This window comes from Spermophilus citellus, assembly GCF_964194105.1.
Source record: "Spermophilus citellus genome assembly, chromosome: 17".
Lineage (NCBI taxonomy): Eukaryota > Metazoa > Chordata > Mammalia > Rodentia > Sciuridae > Spermophilus > Spermophilus citellus.
This window is the reverse complement of record NC_138199.1, coordinates 67,375,155-67,400,442: the sequence shown is the minus strand read 5'-3', so window position 1 is coordinate 67,400,442 and position 25,288 is coordinate 67,375,155. Positions and strand designations below refer to the sequence as shown.

The 25,288-nt window shown below is 36.4% G+C and overlaps 1 protein-coding gene across 3 annotated transcripts in view; it reads left to right on the top strand.

Moving 5' to 3' along the window:
* Positions 1-25,288, top strand: part of ABCA9 (ATP binding cassette subfamily A member 9) — a 61,140-nt gene that overhangs the window by 6,851 nt on the left and 29,001 nt on the right. The window contains exons 4-19 of one of the 3 annotated variants that reach the window (XM_081271923.1): positions 1,610-1,774; positions 2,355-2,458; positions 3,442-3,668; positions 6,072-6,213; positions 7,048-7,233; positions 8,142-8,289; positions 11,518-11,620; positions 14,107-14,165; positions 14,903-15,013; positions 15,539-15,714; positions 16,171-16,290; positions 16,507-16,645; positions 17,143-17,233; positions 19,595-19,734; positions 21,637-21,756; positions 23,776-23,974. In XM_081271923.1, coding sequence (XP_081128049.1) covers positions 1,610-1,774; positions 2,355-2,458; positions 3,442-3,668; positions 6,072-6,213; positions 7,048-7,233; positions 8,142-8,289; positions 11,518-11,620; positions 14,107-14,165; positions 14,903-15,013; positions 15,539-15,714; positions 16,171-16,290; positions 16,507-16,645; positions 17,143-17,233; positions 19,595-19,734; positions 21,637-21,756; positions 23,776-23,974 — 2,230 coding nt within the window. Of the gene's footprint in view, positions 1-1,609; positions 1,775-2,354; positions 2,459-3,441; positions 3,669-6,071; positions 6,214-7,047; positions 7,234-8,141; positions 8,290-11,451; positions 11,621-14,106; positions 14,166-14,902; positions 15,014-15,538; positions 15,715-16,170; positions 16,291-16,506; positions 16,646-17,142; positions 17,234-19,594; positions 19,735-21,636; positions 21,757-23,775; positions 23,975-25,288 lie in introns of those variants that run through there. The other 2 variants (XM_081271922.1, XM_081271924.1) reach the window with 2 other exon arrangements.

Here is a 25,288-nt window from a genome sequence, read left to right as displayed (position 1 = left end):
GAAAACAATCAAGAATGTGAAGAGAGAGCCTACAGAATGGGAGAAAATTTTTGCCACCTGAACCTCAGATAGAGCATTAAGAGGATATATAAAGAACTCAAAAAACACCACACACACACACACACACACACAAAAAAAAAACAACAACCTCAAATAACCCAATCAATAAATGGGCAAAGGAACTGAACAGGCACTTCATAGAAGAAGGAATACAATCAGTCAGCAAATATATGAAAAAATGTTCAACATCTCTAGCAATTAGAGAAATACAAATTAAAACTATACTTAGATTTCATGTCACTCTAGTCAGAATGGCAATCATCAAGAATGAAAGCAACAATAAAGGCTGGCTAGAATGTGGGGGAAAAGGTATGCTCATACATTGCTGGTGGGACTGCAAATTGGTGTGGCCACTATGGAAAACAGTGTGAAGATTCCTCAGAAAACTTGGAATGGAACCATGATTTGACCAAGTTATCCCACTCCTTGGCATATCCTCAAAGGACTTAAAATCAGTATACTATAGTGATACAGCCACATCAATGTTCACAGCAGCTCAACTCAACTCGCAATAGCTAAACTATGGAACCAAACTAGATGCCCATTAATAGATGAATGGTTAAAGAAACTGTGGTACATATACCCAATGGAATATTACTCAGCCATAAAGAAGAATGAAATTATGGCATTTACTGGTAAATGGATGGAACTGGAGGCTATCCTGCTAAGTGAAATAAGCCAATCCCCTAAAACCAAAGGCCTAATGTTCTCTCTGAGATGCAGATGCTGACTCATAGTAGGCAGTGTGGGGGATTGGGATGGGGAAATGGGAGGAATGGAGGGGAAATGGGAATGGGAAAGACAGTAGAATAAATTGGACGTAATTTTCCAATGTTCATACATGAATACAGGACCAGTGTAACTCCACATCATGTACAACCACAGAATGGGAAGTTATTATTTTGGAAGAGAAATGAAAAGTTATACTGCAATTGTGTACAATGAATCTAAATGCATTCTGCTGTCATATATGCCTAATTAAATAAATAAAATTTTAAAAAAAGAATGGGAAGTTATACTGTATGTATGATACATCAAAATGCATTCTACTGCTATGTATAACTCAAAAGAATGAATAAAAAAGATATTAATAAAAAAAAGAAAAAATGGCCTGGATTTGATCAGTACTCGCCTTTTATGTTATGTATTTTAGAACAAACAGTCTTTAAAGAAACACTGTTAAATTTTAACAACTTTATGCTGTCTTTGGAAATTTGGCCCCAATGACACCACTGTCAAATGGAAATAGTATATACTTTGCTGTTAGGTCTGACTAGGCATGAATTTAATGGATGCTTTGGTGAGCTATTATCTAAATACATTATGCATTAAATTATTGGCTACTTTGTTTGGAAAGGTACATATATTTGCCATATGACACTTCTGATTTACCTAAAGCATTAGAATCCCCCACTTTCCCTTGAAGTGTGTCTCTTACTTAGACCAAGCCTTGTCTTTAGGGAAGAAATAGCTCTAACATAACTTAAAGACAATTAAATGAGGGCCACGTGGAAATCTTACTTAACGATTCCCTTTTGTTGCCCAACAGGAAGAACAATCATTGGATGGCCTGATGAAAATAGCATGAATGAGTTGGATTTAAATTATTCAGTAGACGTGGTGAGAGTCATCTTCAATGATATGTTCTCATATCATTTGAAATTTTCTTGGGGGTATAGAATCCCTAAGATGAGAGAACACAAGGACCATTCAGGTAACTTTCCTGGTAGAAAAAAGAAAACATTTTTGCGATTATGTCACTGACCACAAGGGAGTGTGTGTGCCAGCTGGAGTGAAATGAAGTAACCACGCCCACAGTCTGCAACTTTACTTTCTCAACATACAAGATTCGATTATTAAATAAAATCTACATAATTAATTACATTATTTCAGTAAGAATTTATATTTTCAATTATTTCAATGTTTTACTCCTGAATCAAACCTCAAGAAAAGGCTCTTGTTCAATGATTCCCATTTTTTAAAAAGCTTGTGGTTTTTGGTTTGCTTGATTTTTTTTTTTTTTTGCCAGAAACCAGAGAAGAGCAATGTTGAACACAAACGATCCAAAATATTAAATGAAAAATCATTGAAAGCTTGTCTTAAAGTCAATAATAAGGCAACTCTGGTGTGTTCCCCTCAAGTGTGCTTCATAACCCTCAATTGAGAAGTTTTTCTATGCAATATGTGTGATTGTGGTTCCTGAACGCATTTTGGAACATTGGAAATTTTGATTTTTTCCTATAACCAAGACTGTCCTATCCCATAATAATGAGTGTGCTCTGCTTTTCTTGCAGCTCACTGTCAAGGAATTGCCAATGAAATCACCTGTGAAAGTTCAGTGTTCTGGGAGAAAGGCTTCGTGGCGTTCCAGGCTGCCATTAATGCTGCAATCATAGAAGTGAGTACTAAGTCCATGGGAACTGGTGGCATTAGGAATTAAATTCCAATGAGTAGAGACATGGCTTGTCTTATCATTTATTCACTTCATTAATTAAGCATAATATACCAAGCAGCTTCTATATCCAAACCATTGTGCAACTACTAGGCATTGAAAAAGAAATGGGGTATGGGCACTTCTTCTAGAGAGCCTGGTAATGAGGGAGTTGGAAATATGGATGCATAAGCATAATAAAAGTTTAGGTTTTATTATGGCATTTTTTCTTTTATCTTGTAATTTCTTTTTAAACTCCCCCCTTCACAGGTTTCCTCCTTAGAGTTGTATAGTAATAGTGAGATTCATTGCTACATATTCATATATGCTCATGATATTATTTGTACAGTACCATTCCCCAATATTTCCTCTATCATGAGATCTTAAATATTGTACGAGGCAATCACTGAAGTAAGAGATACTCTTAAAATCCATCAGAGAAGAGGGGAGCGGGGATAGTAGGAGATAGGAATGGTAGCAGAATACAACAGTCACTAATATGCCATTATGTAAAAATGTGAGTGTGTAACAGATGTGATTCTGCAATCTGTATTTGGGGTAAAAATGGGAGTTCAAAACCCAATTGAGTCAAATGTATGAAAGATGATATATCATGAGCTATGTAATGTTTTGAACAATCAATAAAAAAAAGAATGTCAGACTCAAAAAGAAAAAAAAAATCCATCAGAGAAGATTTCCTAAGAAAGTGTCATTTTAGCTCAGATTAAAACAAAAGTAGAATTTTGTCCAGTGAGGATGGTAACTAGAGATATCCTAAGGAGTCAAGATGAAACCCAGAAACTCCAGGAACTACAAGGTATCCATTATGAAAGGTATTTATAGTCTATATATTTAAATGTGAAATGTACACGTCCTTGTGATTAAGAGAAAAATCATGATGCCGTAATTAGATTGGTGTTAACGGTTTGTCCATTGATACCTTGCTTTAGGTTGCAGTGAATCATTCCGTGATGGACAAGCTGATGTCAGTTACTGGATTAAACATGGAGATACTACCTTTTATTGCCCAAGGAGGAATTGCAACTGATTTTTTCATTTTCTTCTGCATTATTTCTTTTTCTTCATTTATATATTACGTCTCAATCAACGTTGCACAGGAGAGGCAATTCATAAAGTCGCTGATGACAATGATGGGACTTCGAGAGTCGGCATTCTGGTAAATTGCATGACTACAGTCCACTTTGCAGCATGGGCAGAAGAGCTCAGCTGGCTGGACTCCCTAGACCTGTAAAGCATCGTGTTTAGACTTAGCATGTTCTACATGAATGGGCATGAATGGAAGTGATGGACCTATTGGCTTGGTAGCTGAAAAATTATTTTTTTAATTAAAAGAAAGCCTGGTCCTATAGATAATCTGCTAATACTCAGGGCTCTTGATGACCCTCAGTCCGTAGTTATCATGTCTGGGTGAACCCAAATATATCAGAATTGAGGTTTCTGATGCACAATGAAATCTCTATTCCAGATACTGTGTCAATAGTGGTGATTCCCTCTCACCCCACAATGAGTACTTGTCACTTTGAATACACTGAGAAAAGAAAGCTGATCTGGTTTTGAGCACCACACTTTCCTTAGTGGAGGCAGTAGGGCAGAGTGGGAAGAACACAGGCCTTGTAGGCGAAGTCACAGGTTGTCTCATCATTCAGTAGCTACACCGTGAACTAGTTACTTCAACTCTTGAAACCTCAGTCTTCTTTTCTGTGAAACACTGGTGATTATATTTACCTCTCGTGGGTCATGACAATTAAAGAAAGAACTGTATTTAAAGTGCTTCATGTGTGCTTAGGAAGACTGACACTGGATATGAGAGAGCTGTTGGTAGAATTCTGAGGAACAGCATGTTCTAAAGGACAGAAGCTGCAAGCCTGGTCACCAAGCTGTGAATAGGGAGTGAGCAATAAAACTTTTTCATATCTTTAGCCAGCTGATGTATCAGACCCTAGGGGAGAAAGCGGGGCAATGGAGTTAGAAAGCAATAGTGTGAGTCTTGAATTTGCCCATTACATGTTCTGGTGTTATTCTCAACGTCAGACAAAACATATAGAAGTCATGATTGGTTCATGCCAAATAGTCTTTAGAAGAAAGATGCTGTTGAATAGAAACACTATACATTTTTAATATTGCTTATATTTACCAAATTTATTATTATTTTCTGCAGAAGTATTTAATATACTGAACTTAGAAGTAGAAAAGATGAATTGCTGGTTTGGTCTACAATGGGTATTTTTTCCTTTTTTGGTAATAAAGTGATAGATCATGATATCAAAGCAAATACGGTCACTATATTTTAAAAGATAATGAAAATCTACAAAGAGCCAGAGGAAAGCAATATATATGGTTAAAAAAATGTAACGAGGAAGGATTAAAAAGTCAGGTCTTTATTCCCTTCCATAAAAAAAAGGCTGTGGCCTTTTATTCATATAGCATTTGAATGAAATTGAGGAGAGGTTTACAAAATGCAGGCAGATGAACAATTTCAAAAGAAGAGTGTATGATGAAAAGGGAATTGTTACAATTGGGCATTAGTAACCAGATTTCCCAAAACATGACAGCATTTTCTGCTTTAAATAAAAGAACACCAACAATCCATTGTTGGCCCAGTTGCCAGATTAAATCCATAAAATACCTGATTTCATTTAATTCTCTTATTTTCCAGTGAAGGAAACTTAAGTTTAAAGAGATTAAAGACCCATTTCTCAGGATTATCTAGTTACAAGGTAACAGAGAAAATTTGAATCTGGGTCTGTGTGATAAGCACGCTTATTCTCTTCCACCATACAGAATTTTCTTCCTATTTTTATGGCATTAACAGTAAGGAACAACACATCTCCATATCAATCTGTTTATCTGTATCTATCTATGTTTTATGTCTGTGTATATTTGCATCTGTATCTAACCATCTATACCAAGAGTTGTAAACTGTGGCCTTTTTCTATAGAATCTGCAAACTAGAAATGACTTTTCATTTTAAATGCTGAGAAAAAAAATTAAAACATAGTACTATGTGGAACACGAAAATTTGAAGGAAATTCAAATTTCATTACCTACAGGTACATTTTCCTGGAGACACAGCCACACATCTCTTACATATTGTCTAGGGTTACTAGTGTGCTACGAGGGCAGAATTGAGTAATTGCCACACAGACCTGTTTGGCCTATAACGCCTTCAATATGTATGATCTGGTTCTTTAGAGAAAAGGTTTGCTCACCTCTGCTTGATTGTCTATTTCTCTGTCCATGTTGTTTGTTAATTACTTAAAGAAGGTGTCCAAAACTGACAGATCATGATAAACGCTTCCCTGAAAACTTTTCCCATCTTGTTACCCACTTTTTTCTTTTTTTCTTAAATTGCAATTGGCTGTCTATTTTGCCAATTTGCTGCTTATTGCCTATGTTTCCCTGTAGAATATGAGCTTTTGGGCAAGGAAGTTTTCTGATTTGTTAGCTATTGTCTCCTTTTTATCCTTGATAGAATGGTGAACCTCACAACCATTTGATGAATGAATGAATGAATGAATGAATGGTAGCACACTGAATCCATGCTCTGTTTCTCTGGCAGGCTTTCCTGGGGCTTGATATATTCCAGCTTCATCCTTATCATGGCCATTTTGATGGCCCTTATTATAAAGTCTGCCCAAGTTGTCATCCTAACTGGTTTCGTGGTGGTCTTTATTCTGTTTCTCTTCTACGGCCTGTCCTTGGTAAGTTGGTGAATTCTCATTTTCTTTCTCTTTCTCTCTCTGTCTCTCACTACAGTCATGTGCCACTTACTCTGTCTTCACCTCTTCTGTTCTGTTTGCTGTCTGCATGAAACAGTTTCTAGACACTACTAAAAAAAAAAAACTGATGAAATTTTGTAATTTTGTGTTAGCTTTCCATCACTAAAACAAATGCCTGAGATAATCAACTTAAAAGAAGAAAAGGTTTATTTCGACACTAGTTTTATTTTTGTTGTTGTTTTGTTTTATTTTTGGTACTAGAGATTGAACCCAGGGTGCTTACTTGCTGACCCACATCTGCAGCCTGTTTTATATATTATTTAGAGACAGGGTCTTGCTAAGTTGCTTAGAACCTTGCTAAATCGCTAAGACTGACTTTGAACTCACAATCCTCCTGCCTCAGCCTCCTGAGTTGCTGGGATTACAGGTGTGCACCACAATACCTGGCGTGGCTCACAGTTTTGATGATCAGTCCATGGTTGGTTGACCCTATTTCCTTGGGGCCTGTGATTGGGAAGCACATCATGGCAGCAGTGCATGGTGGATCAAAGCCGCTCATCTCATGGCCAGGATGCAAAGAAAGAAAGTAGAAGGGACCCTAAGGCTCCTCAGTCCCATTCCAGGGCACACACCCAGTAATCAGAAGATTTCCCACTGGAATCTATTCTTAAAGGTTCTGCCAAACTACCGAAGACACCGTGGGCCTAGAACCAAGCCTTTAAACAGAAGGGCCTTGGAGGGACCCTCATCTAAATCATAGCAAACATAGCTTCTTTACTCAGCATTTTTCCAACTGAAGTGCTTTTCTTCTGTCAGATAACTCTGGCTTTCTTGATGAGTGTACTGATAAAGAAACCTTTCCTGACCGGCCTGGCCATCTTTCTCCTTATCATCTTTTGGGGGAGCCTAGGATTCACAGCATTGTACAGACATCTTCCTGCATTTTTGGAATGGACCTTCTGTCTTCTAAGCCCCTTTGCCTTCACTGCTGGAATGGCCCAGGTAAGAGTTAAGGTAACTCTTTTACTTTTTAGGGAACATTCTAAACAGATTCCCTCAATAATTCAAACCACATGTACAAAGCATTAAAATTTACATGCGCCTTTTGTCAAGACAAACACTTAAGGGACAAGAGTTTTTTGTTTTTTTCCCTCTCCGCATAATTATTTATTTCTTAAGTCATTAAATATAGGATTGTACTCTATGGTTGCTGTGGTTCAGCTTCTACTTGTAATTGATTGCCCTAGTAAACATTTGTCTGATTTAAATTTAGAAAACATGACCCTCAATACTATTGAGGGATTTGAAAGCCAGGAATTTAAAATAAATAATAAATAATAAATAATAAATAATAAATAATAATAAATAATAAATTTAAAATAAATCTCTTTTTATTTTTAACTGGTCATTTCATTATAAAGCTGAACCTCTTCAGAAAAGCTAATTCTAGTTATAACATTATGACTATAAAAGGCTAAATGGAAAGTTATGCTCCATGGTAACTCATTGAATCTTACTATGGCTCAATTAGAAATCGTTCTGCTCAGATGCTAATATGCTTCCCCCCTCCATGTTTTTGCGCTGGATTTGAGACGCCTCCCGGACACCCTCCTTATCTCCATCCTAATCCTAATGAAGTCCTGCATTGGGTTAAACTGGAACATCACTTGAGTTCCTTTAATTCCTAGAAGACCTCTGTGCTGTCACTTGTGGTTTGCAGATAGATAGGTCGATTGCTTTGCATGCCAGTAGATCTGAGCTCTGTAAGATTCAAATTGTGTTTGATTTATCTTTGCAATCCCAATGTCTGAAAGAAATGAGAAAATGATCATTTTAATGGTGTATCAATTATTTCTTTAAAAATTTAATGCTATGTTAATCTTTTTAACATTCTGTATATCTTTTCCCAGCTTATACATTTGGACTATGACGTGAATTCTAATGTCCATTTGGATTCTTCAAACTCCTCATATCTAATAATAGCTACTCTCTTCATGTTGGTCTTTGATGCTCTTCTCTATTTGGTATTGACATTATATTTTGACAAAATTTTACCCAGTAAGTAGAAGCATGGTTTTATTCAACACAATGTTATCAATTGCATTTATTTAAAATAACTGTCTACAATGTACTGTATATAAATTATCTAGCTTTTTTTTTCTAAATTTCTAAAACAGGACAGATAATATTCTGCACTCTGTTTGTAGAATTACCATCTAAGTCTTGGCTCTTCTCTAACACTGAAGACTATTTCTTTTTAAAAAGAGGCACTTGCAAGAGATTATGGATAATGAATCTGTTAATACAAAAATAGTTCAAGAAAAAGAAATGGGTAGCCCTCAGATTTGTACTTGGTTATAAAACCTAAATCAACAGAAACAAATCCACTACAACAATGATTTATGTGGTCACTATATAATAACCAAGTGAAATTTATTCCAGCAGAAGAATTTATCTTAACAAATTAAAGAAAATAATGTCATTACCTTAACATACACACTAAAATTTGATTAATATCCAACATTGATAAATGCTAATAAAAAGATTTTGTCACTCTAAAAATAGAAGAGAACATATTTAGCCTGACCAAGATCAATAAAAAATTTGAAATATATAATATTAATAATATGTAGAAACTTAGAAATGAAAACAAAATGCTTTAATAAAACAGGAAAAAAGTTTAAAAAGACAAATTGAGAACAGTTTAATAAATCTAAAATTCTGGAAAATGAAAAACTTCTGGAAATGAAACAATTTGGAAAATAAAAATTTGAAGACAATATAATTACCCTATTAACTTTTGAGACATACCTAACTTTAATAGTACATAGAATATTGCCAGGATAAACTTAAGATAATTTATGTACGAAGGGAATACCAGGATATTCAGTTTCCCTAAATGAGGTTATTTTGCATTGACACATCTTAAATATTTTTTACTTTTTTATTGTTGCATTATAATTATACCCAATAGTGTAATTGCACACATTATAGCAATATAATTTGGTCAATTTTGTTTCACAGTGCCTCCTCTTTTCCTTCCCCCTTCCTGCTGATCCCCTTCCTCTGTTCTACTGATCTCCTTTCTATTTCCATGAGAACCCTCCACTCCCCTACCCCACCTTTTTTTCTCTTGCTTCCACATATGAGATAAAAAAAATCTGAGTTTGGCTTATTTCATTTAACATGATGTTTCAAGTTCTATCTATTTTCCTGCAATGACATAGTTTCATTCTTCTTTGTGGTCGAATAAAACTCTATCAACATTGACAGATCTTTAAAATCAGGTTATTCTCAGTAATTGAAGAAAAGATTGCCAAACCAATTCTAGTAATTTTGAAGAAAACATGATTATCAAAAGAGGTATTGTAAGAGCCCAGGGAGGCAAGCACTTCTTTTCCAAAAAGAAGAAAACTGTGTTTTGCTAGCTATGAACTAATGAGTTTGAAAATCATCTTGTGGAAGATTTTTGTTGAAATTAGAAATAGTTTGTAAACTCTATTAAAAGGGAAATTTCCAGAAATGGCATCTAGCTGTAGTTCATTGGGATAAATTATTCCAGAAAACATCATGTTGATTTTCACAAGGTTACTATATTAAGTGACCAGAAAAAATAGATGATGTGGTGTATCTGAACTTCATGAAAACATGTGACAACAAAAGTCCTTTCTTTATCTTTAAAGTAAAAAGGACACATACATGGTGTTTAGGTAGCATGATATTTTTTTAAAAAATATTTTTTTTAGTTATAGGTAGACACAATATCTTTATTTTATTTGTATGTGGTGGTGAGAATTGAACTCAGTGCCTTATGCATGCTAGGCAAGTGTTCTACCTCTGAGCCATGACTCCAGCCTGGTAGCATTATATTTTTAAAATAAAATTTAATACACCATACTAGATGATAGCATTCAAAGGCAACTGTTGAGCAATAGGTTGACCGTGACCAGGTGACATTTTTAACAATAATTCCAAGAGTCATATTGGAAACAATGGCTGTCATTTTACAACATCAGTCTTCTGTCTAAAATAGAAAATAAGAACACCAAAAGAGTGGGAAAATAAGGAGTTAATCTGGGCTCAGTTTGAAGTTATTGTTTCTTACCATTGAGGCCTCCATACATTAAATCTCTGGCTTCTGAAGATGGTATATTTTCCATCCCTTGAAACAATGGATGTCCTATTGGAGATTCATTCTGCACACAGAGTTTTGTTCAGATTAATTCTAAAGTCTCTTTTGGATTAGGATTTCTAAAACTTTATAATAGACTGAAAATGAAAAAGGCTAATGTTGACAATTTTGTTGAAAATTTTCATTTCTCTGAAAAGTATTTTGCAAGTAGTCAGTAGGTACATATTGAGGGAGATAGATAATTTCACCATCATGATACTTACTCTGGAGTCATACTTTATTAGTATGGAAAATGTATTTTTAAAACCAATCAGTATATTCTTCCTCCTACCCCTTTAAAAGTGAGAAAACCAGAAAAATACACTTGGTAGAATAAATTGGCATGGTACATAAAAGTCAACTCAGAAATGTGCTCAACCAGATCATCCATCTTATCTGTGAACACTTCCAGAGTTCATTAAGTTCTTCTCTATTCTTTTCTTACTATTTCTTTTCTATTTCTTTTCCTACTCTATTCCTTCCAAGACTAATGATGATCAAAAGCTACCTTTACCTTGATGAGAATTACCACGAGGAAGCTCTTCATTTTTCTCATTCTTAATATACATTTGCTCCATTTGTTTTATTTTTAAAATGTTGTGCCTACTTCTGTAGTCTCCTCTAGGTTCTCTGAGATAGCTTATCTTGTAGATGCTTCTGTCACTGACTTGATAAAACACCACTGGCATTGTGACACAAGGTCTATATCTCACCATAGCCAGGGACTCTGGCAAGCACATTCCATGTCTGCCAAATCCAAGAGGAAGTTGTTCTTAACTGTCAGATTTACATTTTTCTGAAACATCTCACTCTGATTTGAGGATATTTGCTACATTCTTCTCATATTAGAAACATTGTATCAGATGGTAACATTCCAGTTACTTTTTCTTCATTGTTTTTTTTATGTCAAAAGCAGTTACAACCATAATAGTCTAAGGTGATAATGTGGGTTCAGGTTTACTGTCAAAGCGTTGACACTCTGCCCTAGGGGGACTATGATCTTTGATATGGTGCCTGACCTGATATTAAATTGCATCCTGCCCATGTAGACAAATTTGGACATAGTCATTCTCCCTGGTTTTTCCTGAAGTCTTCGTTTTGGTTTCAACACCAAGGAGCTAATCACGTGGTCCTTGAGAATGAAACACCTTCTGACCCTTCATGGGATGACTCTTTTGAACCAGTGTCTCCAGAATTTCATGGGAAAGAAGCCATCAGGTAACAAATAAATCACATGGAGGTGCAATGGAGAACAGGTCAGAGACCAGGGATCTACCAGCAACACAGTGCTGTACAAAGACTGCCTTCTGGGCCCCTCGCACCACCCACGCCAGCCTCCTGCGCTCCTGAAAGGCTGCTCTCACCCTTAATGGCACTTTATTTTCTCGCATTCTCAGCGTTTTGATTTACTAATATCTTGTGGCCTAGCAACAACTGTCACCATCTCATTCTTCTCCTAGTTTTTCTCTCTCCTCTCTGCTGCTCTCCTTGTGATAGACAATGCCACCATCCCCCTTGTTAATCTCACCTCTTTTTATCCATGATTTATTTTTTCTTTCTCCTCTTCCCTTACCAGTTGATAAGATTAAGGAAAGATGGGGGAAAAAAAAAAGCAGACCATGCAGCAAAGGAGAGAGATTCCTGAGAGGTGGAGGGGAATGTGAGGAGTGAGCAGTAGCAGCCCCAGGCACCCTTGACTTGGAGGTGATGCTCATACTTCATTCATTGCTGGTTGCTTTGACTTCCAAGCAGCTAGGAATCCTTAATATCTTTGCTCAAATTTTGACCATCATTCATGCTGTGTTCATGTCACCCTTCAATAAAGCTTTTCTGATCCACCTCATCCACTAATCTACTTAAACTCAAAACTGCACGTCCAGTACAAACAGACATGAGAGTAGTGTCTCTTCACTCCTCCTGAGGTGTTGCTTTGTCCTCCAGGATGGGGATCTCCCTACAAGCTGGAACACTGAGATTTATGCTCTTTCTAGTGCCTGGGAAGGAATCATTCCTATCATAGCAGTAATAGAAATCCTTGATTAGAGAAAGAAGGCATTTTGATTTACTCAACAGGCAAGAAAAAGGATAGTAAAGGCTTGTGAATTTTAGGTCAAAAGGTTTGTCCCTGCTCTAGAAAAATCACCTCTAGCAATGGTGGAGGCATGGGAAGCAGAATCTCACATGGCTGGCTGACAGGATGGTCCAAGAAGCCTTGTATGTGGCAGGGGAACCCAAAGCCCCCGTCCTGCTTCATTCCTGCAGCCTGCTCTGCATCCAGCAGATCAGTTCATAGTGCTCTGCACCTCCAGGTCATTTTATCCCAGAGTCCAAGCCAGCAGAGCTCACCATCAACTCTCAGAAGAGAAGGCAGAAGATGGAAATGTCAATTAAAATATATTATTATAGCATCCAGAGAGAAGTTTCTACCTAATCTAGAATCTACTGCCTAAACAACAAGGTAACATTTCATTAAAACTTATGGAAAGAGCCCAGCATATGTATGGCTTAGATGAAATGAAGGAATAAACCAAATGGATACTTATGATTCCCTGAAAAAGAAAAGATGAGGAAAGAGAGGCTAGAAAAAGCCAAACAACTTGCCCAAGACTTCACAGTTTGAATAAACCCTTGTATGCCCAACTCAAAGTTGTGGCAGCAACTAATGATCCTCTCAAGTCACTGCTGCATTTCACTGAAGGTTATCAGTTCTGTGAATTGAATTGCATACGTTGAAACCCTAACCCCTGAAATGATGGTATTTGGAGACAGAGGCCTTGAGAACTAATTAGGTTTAGATGAGACCTCAAGAGGAGAGCTTTCATGATGGGATCAGCATGTTTGTAAGAAGAGAAACAGAGAGGCACACTCCCACCATGTGAGGGCACAGCAAGAAGGCCACCTTCTGCAAGTACTAAAGAGTCCACCAGGAACCAAGTCAATGGATATATCAGTCTCAAATTTTCCAGACTCCAAAACTATGAGAAGTAAATATCTGACCTTTAACCACTTGGACTATGGGGCTGAGCAGACTAATATAACCCATCTGCTGGTTTATTGTGATAATGTACAATAAGGGGCCGGTTTGAAGTAGCCCTTCCACTCATTCCAAATCTTTCCTAGGTACTCTTTTTAAAACCTATCTTGGTTTTAAACTTTTTTTTTTCTTTGTCTTCTTCTTCCCCTCTCATGGAGGTTTGCTCTGTCCCAAGCTTTTTGCTTTCTGCATGACCTTTCTCATTTGTTCTACAAATCAGGGCTGTGTGACAGTAATCTTGTTATCCCATCCTACTGGTGCTGAATCAGTGAATTTTGGGTGCACAGTGTCTGTAACAGAGCTAGTAAGTGACACGTCTGGGACTTTACCCAGGAAGTTTTTACCATAAGGCCCTTGCTTTTTATCATATGCTACTTTCTTTTTTTTTTTTTTTTTATTTCACATCCAGCTCTCCTCATCTCCTGTCATCTGCCACAGCCCTCAATACTTCCTTGTGCTCCCTACCCCTCCGTTTGTAGCTTGTCCAAGTTGTGGTGATCAGGGGGTGCTGCTTCTAACAAGATGCTTTGGATGCTTCTGGCTGTACTTAATGGGGAAAGAAAGAAAGACCCTTAGATTTTCTTGCAAACTCAAAGACTTGATTTATCCAGCCTCTGTCCATCTCCGTAACTTCCTCAAAACAGTTCCATTTGTTTTTTCTCTTTTACAGAATCAATAATCTTAAAAAAGAATTTACAGGAAAACATGAAAAAGTAGAAGCTTTAAGAGGTAATAAAATAAAATATTTAACGTGGCCATTTGATGTAGGGACTGTGCCTCAACATTATAGCACCTTGGTGGAAATTAAGGACTGGTCATCCAGATATTATAATTCTCTTTTATTGAAACACATTATATTTCCTTTTAAGTTCATAAAAATCATATAACAATGTTAAAAAGGAAGATCATACAGGAGGGAAAGATATATGATAGTATACAATTCTTTATTTTCAACTCATTAATGCTCTAGTTCTAAAGCTATCTTTTAAATTTTTAAATTAAATTAAATTTATTTACTTTTTGGTATCAGAAATTGAACCCAGGGAACTTAACCACTGAGCCACATCCCCAGCCCTTTTTTATATTTTATTTAGAGATTGGGTCTCACTAAGTTGCATAGGGCCTTTCTTGCTGAGGCTGGCTTTGAACTCATGTACCTCCTACCTCAACCTCCTGAGTCGCTGGGATTACTAAAGCTATCTTTTTAAATAGCTGGCCTCTCTTTAAGAATAAAAATGCTTTTATGAAAAAAAGTTAATCTTATAATGACTTGTCATTGATGATGCTATAGTTGTGAAATGTTTATTATGTGAGACATAATCTTAAAAGGAAGAACTTTAAGATTGATTTAATTTTGAATAATGGTAGCCAAATATATTGATGCTGAGAAAAAAAATTATAAAAATTTCAGAGACTGCAAAGCTACTATGCAGGCTTGAAATATAATGATTTTGAAATCATGCCAGGTCTGGGATTGGATATATACGAAGGCCAGATCACTGCCCTCCTTGGTCACAGTGGAGCTGGGAAAACCACGCTGTTGAACATACTGAGTGGACTGTCAGCCCCAACGTCAGGTGAGAGAACAGTCATCCAAGGACAAGCTCAGGCACAAGTGAACCACCTGAGTCTTTCTTCAGTTAGCTTCAATAGTCATATTAACTACTTGTCACATCAGGTCAGGTGTTTAAGAGAAAATATTTAGAAGTTTCCTTGAACATGACACAAGGTATACATGAATCAGAACATTGTATGGTAACCTATTAATATGTGCATTTTTAATGATCTTATGTATCAGTTTAAAAACTAAAACAAAATTTGGACATTTAAGTTATTCTTTTATACAATTGTATTTCTTTAAAATGTCATTTGTGTTCTAAATATTCTCTAAGTAGCTCTGTGATGATTCAGTTAGTAATTAGCATTTCTGCTAGATCATGTTATCAGAACGCTACCTTTCAATCAGACAACTGTGTAGTACCTATAGGTAAAATATGTTTCACTGAATCCAGTGATTTGCATTCATTCTTTTCCATGGTAAAGTATTTTAAATGCAACATGACACCTTGTCCTGATGGCAACTCTCTATCTTCTGCTCACAGGCTCTGTCACCATCTATAATCACACACTTTCAGAAATGGCTGATTTTGAAACTGTCAGCAAGCTCACTGGAGTGTGTCCACAATCCAATGTACAATTTGGCTTCCTTACTGTGAGAGAAAACCTCAGGCTGTTCGCTAAAATAAAAGGGATTCTGCCACATGAAGTGGAGCAAGAGGTATCTGAACATATTGCCTGTCAAACAACCAAGAAAATGAAATTGCTTGCCTAGAGAACTCTAAATGGGTTTGTGTTGTTTGTATTTTGCCTAAAGGTTAGGCAAAAGGACCTTTTATAAAGACAGAAAAAACTAGGTGTGGTAGCACATGCTTATAATCCCAGCCTAGGAGGCTGATGCAAGAGATCAAGGCCAATATCAACAATTTAGGAAGGCCCTCAGCAACTTAGTGAGATTCTATCTCAAAATAAATAAATGAATGAATGAATGGATAAATAAATAATTAAAAGGGCCAGGGATGTGGCTCAGTGGCAAAGCATGTGTAGGTTCATTCCCCAGTACGAAAGAAAGAAAGAAAGAAAGAAAGAAAGAAAGAAAGAAAGAAAGAAAGAAAGAAAGAAATGATGATGTCTTAAAAATCTTGGGTTTTGGACTAAATATTCTTTATGTGATTAGGTACAACGAGTTTTACAGGCCTTAGAGATGGAAAGTATTCAAGACATTCTTGCTCAAAATATAAGTGGTGGACAAAAAAGGAAACTGACTTTTGGAATTGCCATTTTAGGAGATCCACAGGTAAGTTGAAGTAAAACCACTGGTGAAATCAGATTGAAGACTATGAAGCTTTTGTACTAGATCAAATGATTTGCAAAAGATAAATGTAAGAGAATTTTCACAATGAAATTTTAAACTCTAAGGTATTTCTTTCCAATATTTGTGCAAGCAGAGTGCTTTTTAGAAGATTTTTTTCCTGAGTTGGAAAATTATTTTAGGTTTATTTCTACCATCCAGGTTTTGTTATTGGATGAACCAACTGCTGGATTGGACCCTCTTTCAAGGCATCGCATGTGGAATCTCTTGAAAGAGAGGAAATCGGACAGAGTCATCCTCTTCAGCACCCAGTTCATGGATGAGGCTGATATTCTGGCTGGTAGTTTTAAGTTTTCTTTCATTGATCTTAGTGAGAATTTAGGGACATGTGTGGAATTTGAGTAGGTGCTCTCTAGCTGTATCTCACTGGCATGGGCCAAGACAGGAGAGTTTGGCTGTCACCCACTTGAATGTCTGTGTCCCAGAGTACTTTGTCCCATGGATGTATTCTGATCCTATTGCAGAGCAGCTGGAGTTATAAAATATATGGAATATTCTCTAAGGTCTATTATGTTTTATTCAGTGTGATGTCAGTTGTCTTGAAGCAAATTGTTTAGATACATAGTAACTTTTTAAACTATGCGAGAGACTCATTTATCATAATTTATCATTGCAGTTGTTGGATGATGAAGTGGTTTACCTGTGGCAGAATTAGAATGTATCTATTTTAGTGTGTCATGCTTCTAAAAATCATTATTTGTTATTGGAGTCACTCTTTTATGAATTGTGAAGAAATAATGCCCCAGTAACATTTATCTTTTGGTTCTTCCTCACTAGACAGGAAGGTCTTTATCTCCAGTGGGAGGCTGAAGTGTGCAGGCTCTTCTCTGTTCCTGAAGAAGAGATGGGGCATTGGCTACCAGTTAAGGTATTGCTCTTAATGGTGGGGACATATGGAAAATGCTGGGGGCAGGCGCAATCAACATCACCACATCAAAATAGGCTGCACAATCACTCTTCAAAAGAGCTGAGTTAGCACGAGGTCAAGTAGACACTGAGAATATAAGGATGGCTATCTAGGTTTAAATAAAATGCTTGAAAAATGTTTTCAGAACATATTACTTGCTAAGAGTAACTTACAGGTGTTTCAACCTTTTCTCTTAACATCTTTCAGAAGTTTGTTTTTGTTTTTCTTGATAGTTTCAATACTTTCCTCTCAATTCTCCCTGACTTCATTTTCTCTACCGTTCTTTTCTCTCTCCTTCTCTTCATGATAATAATTATTATCATGATTAAGTAATTCCTACCACTTATTAAGTGTTGGCTACATTTTAGGGATTGCTAAGAAATCTAAATAAAGAATACTTACATATCTAACCTCCAAATAACTCTAAAAACTGCTACTGCCATCCTTTTTTAAATTTTTTTTCTTAGTTGTAGTTGGACAGAATACCTTTATTTTATTTATTTATTTTAATGTGGTGCTGAGGATCAAACCCAGTGCCTTGCACATGCTAGGCGAGTGCTCTACTGCTGAGCCACAACCCCAGCCCCTGCCATCCTTTTTTTGATAAGAATACCACACACCAAGAGTGTTCATAACCCACTGTCTTGAACGTTTATAAGTGGTTGAGTTTGGGATCAAGATTATAGGCATGGTGTGATTCACTTACTTTTGCTTCCCACTTAAGTATTAATATTTCTTTAAAAATCATTTTAAGCACTCCATCTCCCAGGGTCATTTATCCTTGGACTAAGTAATGCCCCACCATTACTTACTCCAAGTGCTTACTTGATCAAAACTATCATTCTTTTGTTATCATTTGTCAAAACTCTGTTTAATCAGTACCTCCACTTGAAGGGTGCCACTCTGTGTCCTCCAGATATGTGCATGGTTGTCTTATTTGTGCTTGAGAGAGGACATCTATCTAACATGTCCTCCTCCAGCTCATTTAACTGTGTCCAAATCTATCCATTTTGAAGCCTATTCCTAAATGTTTTCTCCTTCTTGATCATCCTCTTTTTCTGAAAATCTGAAAGCACTTCTATGAATTGTTATTTTAGGTGACTTTTTAACTTCCTTGAACCTTGGTAGCTTCATTTATAAAATAGCAGTAATAACACCCATTTTATACTTAAGGCTGCGTGAGCACTTGACAAGGTGTGAAGTTCTTACCTTTCCTCTCTTTCCCTTCTATATCACGCTGCTTTGTATTGCTATCTGTTGCAAGCTCCCTTCCTACTTGGTATTCCTAATAATGCTAAGCACAGAATAGTGGTTTTAATTGATTTTTTTAGGTTTATGTAATCAGTCTATTGTGATGTTCGCATCACTCTATCTTCTCAGTACTTTTCAGTGGATATGACTAATGGGGTTTCTAAAATCCAAAAATATAATAAATTTTAAATGGTCTTATCAAAGGACAGACCAACTTTCAATTGGCATGAAAATGATAAAATTATATGACATGTACTGAGGTTTTACCAGGAAAGTCCCTGTGCTGTCTCATCTGCAGTATTTTCTTCTGTTTTTAGAAGTTCTTTAGGAAGCTGGATGTTATTTCATCTCATAGATGAGAACTCTGACGCTCAGAGATGTTAAACACTTTCCTGGATGCAGGTCTGGAACCAGCATTAGTGTGACATTAGACCTATGTTCTTATTTTGGTACCAGAGATTGAACCCAAGAGTGTTTAATGACTGAGCCACATCCCCAGCCTGTTATATTTTTTATTTTGAGACATTTGAGATAGAGTCTTGCTAAATTGCTGAGACTAGCTTTGAACTTGCCATCCTTCTGCCTCAGCCTCCTGAGCCAGTAATTATAGGTGTGCGCCATGGTGCCCAGCTAGACCCATGTCCTTAATGACTATACAAATTATCTCCATTTTTGTTTTACTGTGTACAAGTCCAAGTGTTTGCAGAACTCATACATTACTATGAAGGCAGAATTCAAAGTTGGGTTTTTGAAGAGGTAGAGACAAAATCAAACCTCCCCCTGCACCCCAGCCCAGGCAAGATTTGGCTGTATCTCTCTTTCTTCCAAATGATAATCTTTGAGATATGTCACCTGACTCATTTTTCCCTTTCATAAGTTTCTCTGCTATTTGTGTAGATTAAACAGCTTGGAATATATTAGTATCATTATGTTTTTCTTCTTCCAGTAGATTTTACATTTTTGTCTCATAAATATTGATGAAGCGACAAGCACAAACTACATAGTTAAGATGTGGTTTTAGAGTTAGTGTTTGATAAAAAAATAACTATATCCCATTCTTTTAAAACTTAGTTTGCACCTGAACGAAATGTGTGATCCAGAGAGCATAACATCACTGGTTAAGCAGCACATCCCTGATGCCAAATTAACAGCACAAAGTGAAGAAAGACTTATCTATATTTTGCCTTTGGAAACGACAAGCAAATTTCCAGGTAACAAAATATGGAGAACACAGAATGACTTGGGAATGGTGTTACTGATAATAACTGGGCTGATGAGAATGATGACTAGTTTTAGTCTGGCACTATGCAGTAACTATCTGTTCAACATTTCTAGTCCCAAGGTCACCTCTGTCAGCCCTTGACACTATCCTTGTGTCATTTATGACTAAACCAAGGCACATAGATAAATATGTGTTGAGTTGTACCACATACAACTAAGAGGAAAGCATCACATTAAAATTAGGATTTGGGGGGAATTTGTTTCAGGAATGAATGATATGGTCAGGGCAGGAAGGAGTTTGTGAAAACAGTGGTGAACTACTGAAGGAGCTAAAGGAATTCATAAACAATGTATATATTGTATGGGCTCCACATTACAGTGCAATCCAGTGTACTGAACATGAGCGTGGTCATCCGGTATGCTACTAAACATTCTAAAATTCACACCTTCGCTGCAAATCCAAAAGCCTGTGTGAGTACACTGTTACCACTCTTTTATTGGATGTCCCAATAAGCTGTTTTATCTCCCAATAGTTTCAAGATAGATGACTTTTATTTATTTATTTTGAAGTGTAGCCTATCAGTATTTGCTTACCTTATTGTGTTCAGGAAATTTGCCAACTCTTCGAGGAAGATCAGGGGCTACTGTTATATGTTGGAGTAAATAGACCTGTCACAATCGTGACCAATAAAGAAACAGCACCAGACCGTAGCCTTAATAACATACCAATAACTATCACCTGACTTAATATATTTAAACGTTTTGTTAAAATATGAAATTTAAATAAAGTACCTGGATTGACATGTAGTGCCTCTGGCATTTTGTTAGGTCTAAGATACACGTGATTAGGATGCACCACTAAGAAAGAAACAAAAATACATAATGCTGCCAATGAAAATAATGTATGATCCCTCCTCATTTCAGTTATGTTGGAAGGTCATTGAGATAATGGTAGTCTTAGATGTACATATAATGTCTTTGAGGTATAGATCATTATGGAAACAGAAATCTTTATGAGAACTACAAAGCACAGTTTCATCTGATTGCTTATTAAATGAATTCCAAAGATGATAAGCAATTAGAGACAGACTAAAAAAGAAACTAAGATTAGGTAGGTTTAAGAACTCCTTAGAAGTCACAAATACATTTCTATTTTTCTTTATGCAACACACAAGATAGAAGCTTTATTTTCCAACCTTTTTTGTTGTTGTTGTTGTTGAAATCCTTCAAAAGGACCTGCTGTTCCCTCATGAAGAATTACTCCATTTCAAGACTCTTGTGTAGTTTTCACATCATGGTCAGAATCTTTGAGAGGAATGGAAGGAGGGAGGGAGGGAGAGAGAGATGAATCTGAGAGTAGGGACAGAGTTACATAGTACATTCTCTGAATTACATAGTAAATACTTTGCCCTTTCTTTAATTTATGCTTTTTTGAAGTAGGAAAGATTCTGTGACAGTTACATATTTCCATAAACATTAGTTAATTTGCATTTGTTATTAGAGTTACCTAACAATTATTCTTAACATGAAAATATGAATCTTTATTCTCTGGAAAATATTCTTTAGTTAATTGGAGCTTAGAATTAAGCATTCCCTATAATATAACAGAAATAAAGCTTTAAAAAGTACACTAAATAAAATATATTTATTTTTAAAAACTGCAGTTTTCAAAATATAGAAAAAAACATGTTTACATTTGACTTTGAAACTCAAGAAAACATGGAAACTAATGCACTACATAGATGTGAAATAATAAACTTCTATGTCATGATTTGTTTCTGGTAGAAGTGTATTTGGTCTATCATTAGTGTTTTTGCTTTTTGACAAATAAAATTATCATCAATGTCATTATAAATTAGAATATTCTGATCTATTTTTTGTTTATTTTTTAGATCTTTACAGGGATCTTGATAGATGTTCCAACCAAGGCATTGAGAATTATGGTGTTTCCATGACAACTTTGAATGAGGTATTCCTGAAATTAGAAGGAAAATCAACTGTTGATGAATCAGGTAAAAAAGAAAAAAAGAAAGAGGTGGGGAAGAAGCCAAGAAGGGAGGGAGGAAGAAAGGAAAGAAACTTGAATTTTGTTTTTCTGTGAAATATTTTATTTTGTAAATATGCTTTGAATGGTGAGATTGTATGCATCTGTTGGTACTGGTCTTTGGAAAGCTTAAAGCAGACAAGAAATATACCTCTGTGGAATACAGTGATGTACTACACTAGGTCCTCATGAGGTAGACAATAAATATGCTGTATAATGTTACCTGAATGTAAGTGCTATAGAGAAAAGAAAATTTATATTTATATTGATACCTGCTTTTCTTGAGCTTTTTGAAGGTATCATTCCAGTGTATTGGGGATTCAGTTGTTGCATGAAAAGATCTGATGTCAGTCTAATTGCCTTTGATTGAAAAATATTGTCTTTACTGTCTGATTGCTTCTAAGACATTTTCTTGGTTTTGGTTTATTATCATCTCACTGTGTTTATTTTTTTCTGAGCATTTTAAATTTTTAAAAAGTTGACCTGCCATGACTCACATAGCATTAACAAAGTTTTGACAGTAACCACTTCTAATGCTGAGATTTCAAAAAATACATGCACATCTCAGGAGTGTCATCTGATTCTCTTTGAGTTCCCTTGTACTCAAGTCCTATATAGGGCACCAACTTCTGCAACCTGCACAGCATCAAAAAAGGCTTATCAAGTAAGGGTGCCTGGAAATGGAGAAAAACAGAGACATTATCAAGTAAATCTGGGGCCAGGTGGGACACTTCACTCTGATGGAGGAACAGTGACTCAGAAATAGCTCCATGAGTTTATTATACAGCATCTCATAATCAGGAAGTTAAACTGCAGGGGCATTGTAAATTGTTTAAGGCTTATAAGCTGTCAGAGGCTTCTTTGTGCACTAAAAAGTTATAGAGCTAGAAACATTTTTTGCAGCTATCCTATTGTTTCAGTGATAGGAACATTCTGCTGCACCCAGGGAAGCTATTGTCCTGGGACATTTAATAACTTTTAGCTTCAGAAGCTGAGAATCAAGATTGACAACATCTTCATCTTTGGCAAGGAATATTTCCCAGGCTTGGCTTTTGCCAATGCTGTAGGATCATTCAGTAACTGGGGACTTATCTGCTCTCCATGTTGACCAAGTATATTTTCAGTTCCCTCTTTTCTGTTTTTATCTATTTTTGAAGTTACATGCATGGTACGTGTTTTCAGTGATTATAGGTAACATTTGTGTGTGTGTGTGTGTGTGTGTGTGTGTGGTGCTGGGAATCAAACTAGGGCTTCATGTATATGAGGCAAATGCCCCAGCCCTTGCAATGAACTATTAATTTACATATTTTTTAGCTTTCTAGAAGTCTATCAGTTTTCACTATGCTTCTCCTCAAAATTAATAAACTTTTATTGAGTTCTTAAAAATATTAAAAGTACTCTTGGTATTGTCTTTATGTTCTTGCAGGTGAGTACTCTTTTGCTTTGGTTAGAATAAAGTTTATCTCTTGCTATGAAGATATTTATTTATGAGTTTATTTTATTTTATTTTTTTTAAGAGAGAGTGAGAGAGGTGGGAGAGAGAGAGAGAGAGAGAGAGAGAGAGAGAGAGAGAGAGAGAGAGAGAATTTTTTTTTAATATTTATTTTTTAGTTCTCGGCAGACACAACATCTTTGTTGGTATGTGGTGCTGAGGATCGAACCCGGGCCGCATGCATGCCAGGCGAGCGCGCTACCGCTTGAGCCACATCCCCAGCCCTATGAGTTTATTTTAATTGATTTCCCTAGAAGAATTCCTGCAAAGGAATTTTTTTTCAGAAGGCACAAGTTTTCCTTTTGCTATATCAATATTTTTGCTTCTGTCTCATTTTCTCAATAGTTGCTCTAAAAATACCATGAATCAGATTACTTTCTCTTAGCCCAGTAGGCTAAATCTGGCAACTTTGGTTGAAAAGATGATCATAGGAAAAGCTAAAAATGCACAATTAGTTAATATGGCACCTTATAAATGATTTATCTTACATTTTAGATATTGGAAATTGGCAACAATTGCAAGGTGATGGGGCAAAAGATAGGGGAAACCTTGTTGAGCTGGAACAAGTGCTGACTTCCCTCTATTCCACAAAGAAAACAGCAAGTGGCATGGCACTCTGGAGGCAGCAGGTCTGCGCAATAGCCAAAGTTCGCTTCCTCATGTTAAAGAAAGAAAGAAAAAGCCTATTAACCATGTGAGTATCTGGATATTTCAGATTTGTTTGATCTGTGCACTCAGAGAGAGAGAGGGAGAGAGAGAGAGAGAGAGAGAGAGAGAGAGAGAGAGAGAGAGAGAGAGAGAGCACAAAAGAAAAAGGATAAAAGAAACACTCAGATAAAATAAGTCCCAGTAACTGCATATGGTCTTAAACAACAATGACTACAACAAAACTGCATTCTTAACTGCTCATGTGGTTACTTAATCAAAACATACAACAGTTGGGATTCTTTCAATTTCACACAAATTTTGTTCATAACAATAGGCTGAAGTAGTTCTTAGTGCACATGTGGATGTTAGCACTTGGGTCCTGTTCTAAAAGTGACAAAATTTTCATTTCTTAGCAGCTTCACAGAAGTGAAAATAATAGAATGCAGTGCATGTACATGCATGTGTGTGTGTGCATGCTTGTGTATGTGTTTGTATATATGTATATTTATATGAATATGTTTATGTGTGCACATATTTTAAGGAATTGACTCCACTTCCATGGGGACTGGCAAGTCTAAATCCACAGGGCAGTCCAGTAGGCTGGAAACTCAGGTTAGAATTAATGTTGCAGGACAGACTAGACACTCTCTCAGAACTTCAGTGTTACAGTCTGGGGCTCTGTGCATCTCTGGTTTAGTTCTACAGTTGCATCTAGAGCCCATGATAAGGTTTACACACATTCCTATAGCTTCAGCCCTCATTACTGAATATCACTTCCTTGCATAAGCCCAGCTCTATATGGAGATATATAAATCCCAAATATTTATAAGCATGCTTGTGAAAGACTCTATTGTTAAATATTTGCACATATATTAAAATAAACATGAAAGTTTTATTGGACAGGTTTCCACCACTATAATGAAATATCAAACAAATTCTAAAGAGAAAATTTTATTTTAGCTCACAGTTTTGGAGGTTTCAGCGCAAGATCAGGTGGTCCCATGCTTTTGGCCTCTGGGGAGGGTGTCGCATCATGGTGGGAGGGAGGGTGTGGTGGAGCAAACAGTCTACATCCTGAGTTAGTAGGTGGAGAAAAAGAAGAAGAGACTGGGGTCTCACAATTGCCTTCAAGGTCCTCTAAGGACCTGAGGATAGAGTATGAAGCCCCACCTCCTAACAATTCCCACCTTGCAAGGGTACTACCTTGGACACCCAGCTTTCACACATGGACCTTTGGGAGACATTCAACTTCCAAACTAGAGTAACAACCTATCCATAAGGGTGGTTAGCTAAACATTTAAAATGCATATTACAAACTAGACAAATCTATGAACTATGCACTTAGTAGGAAAGAGATTTT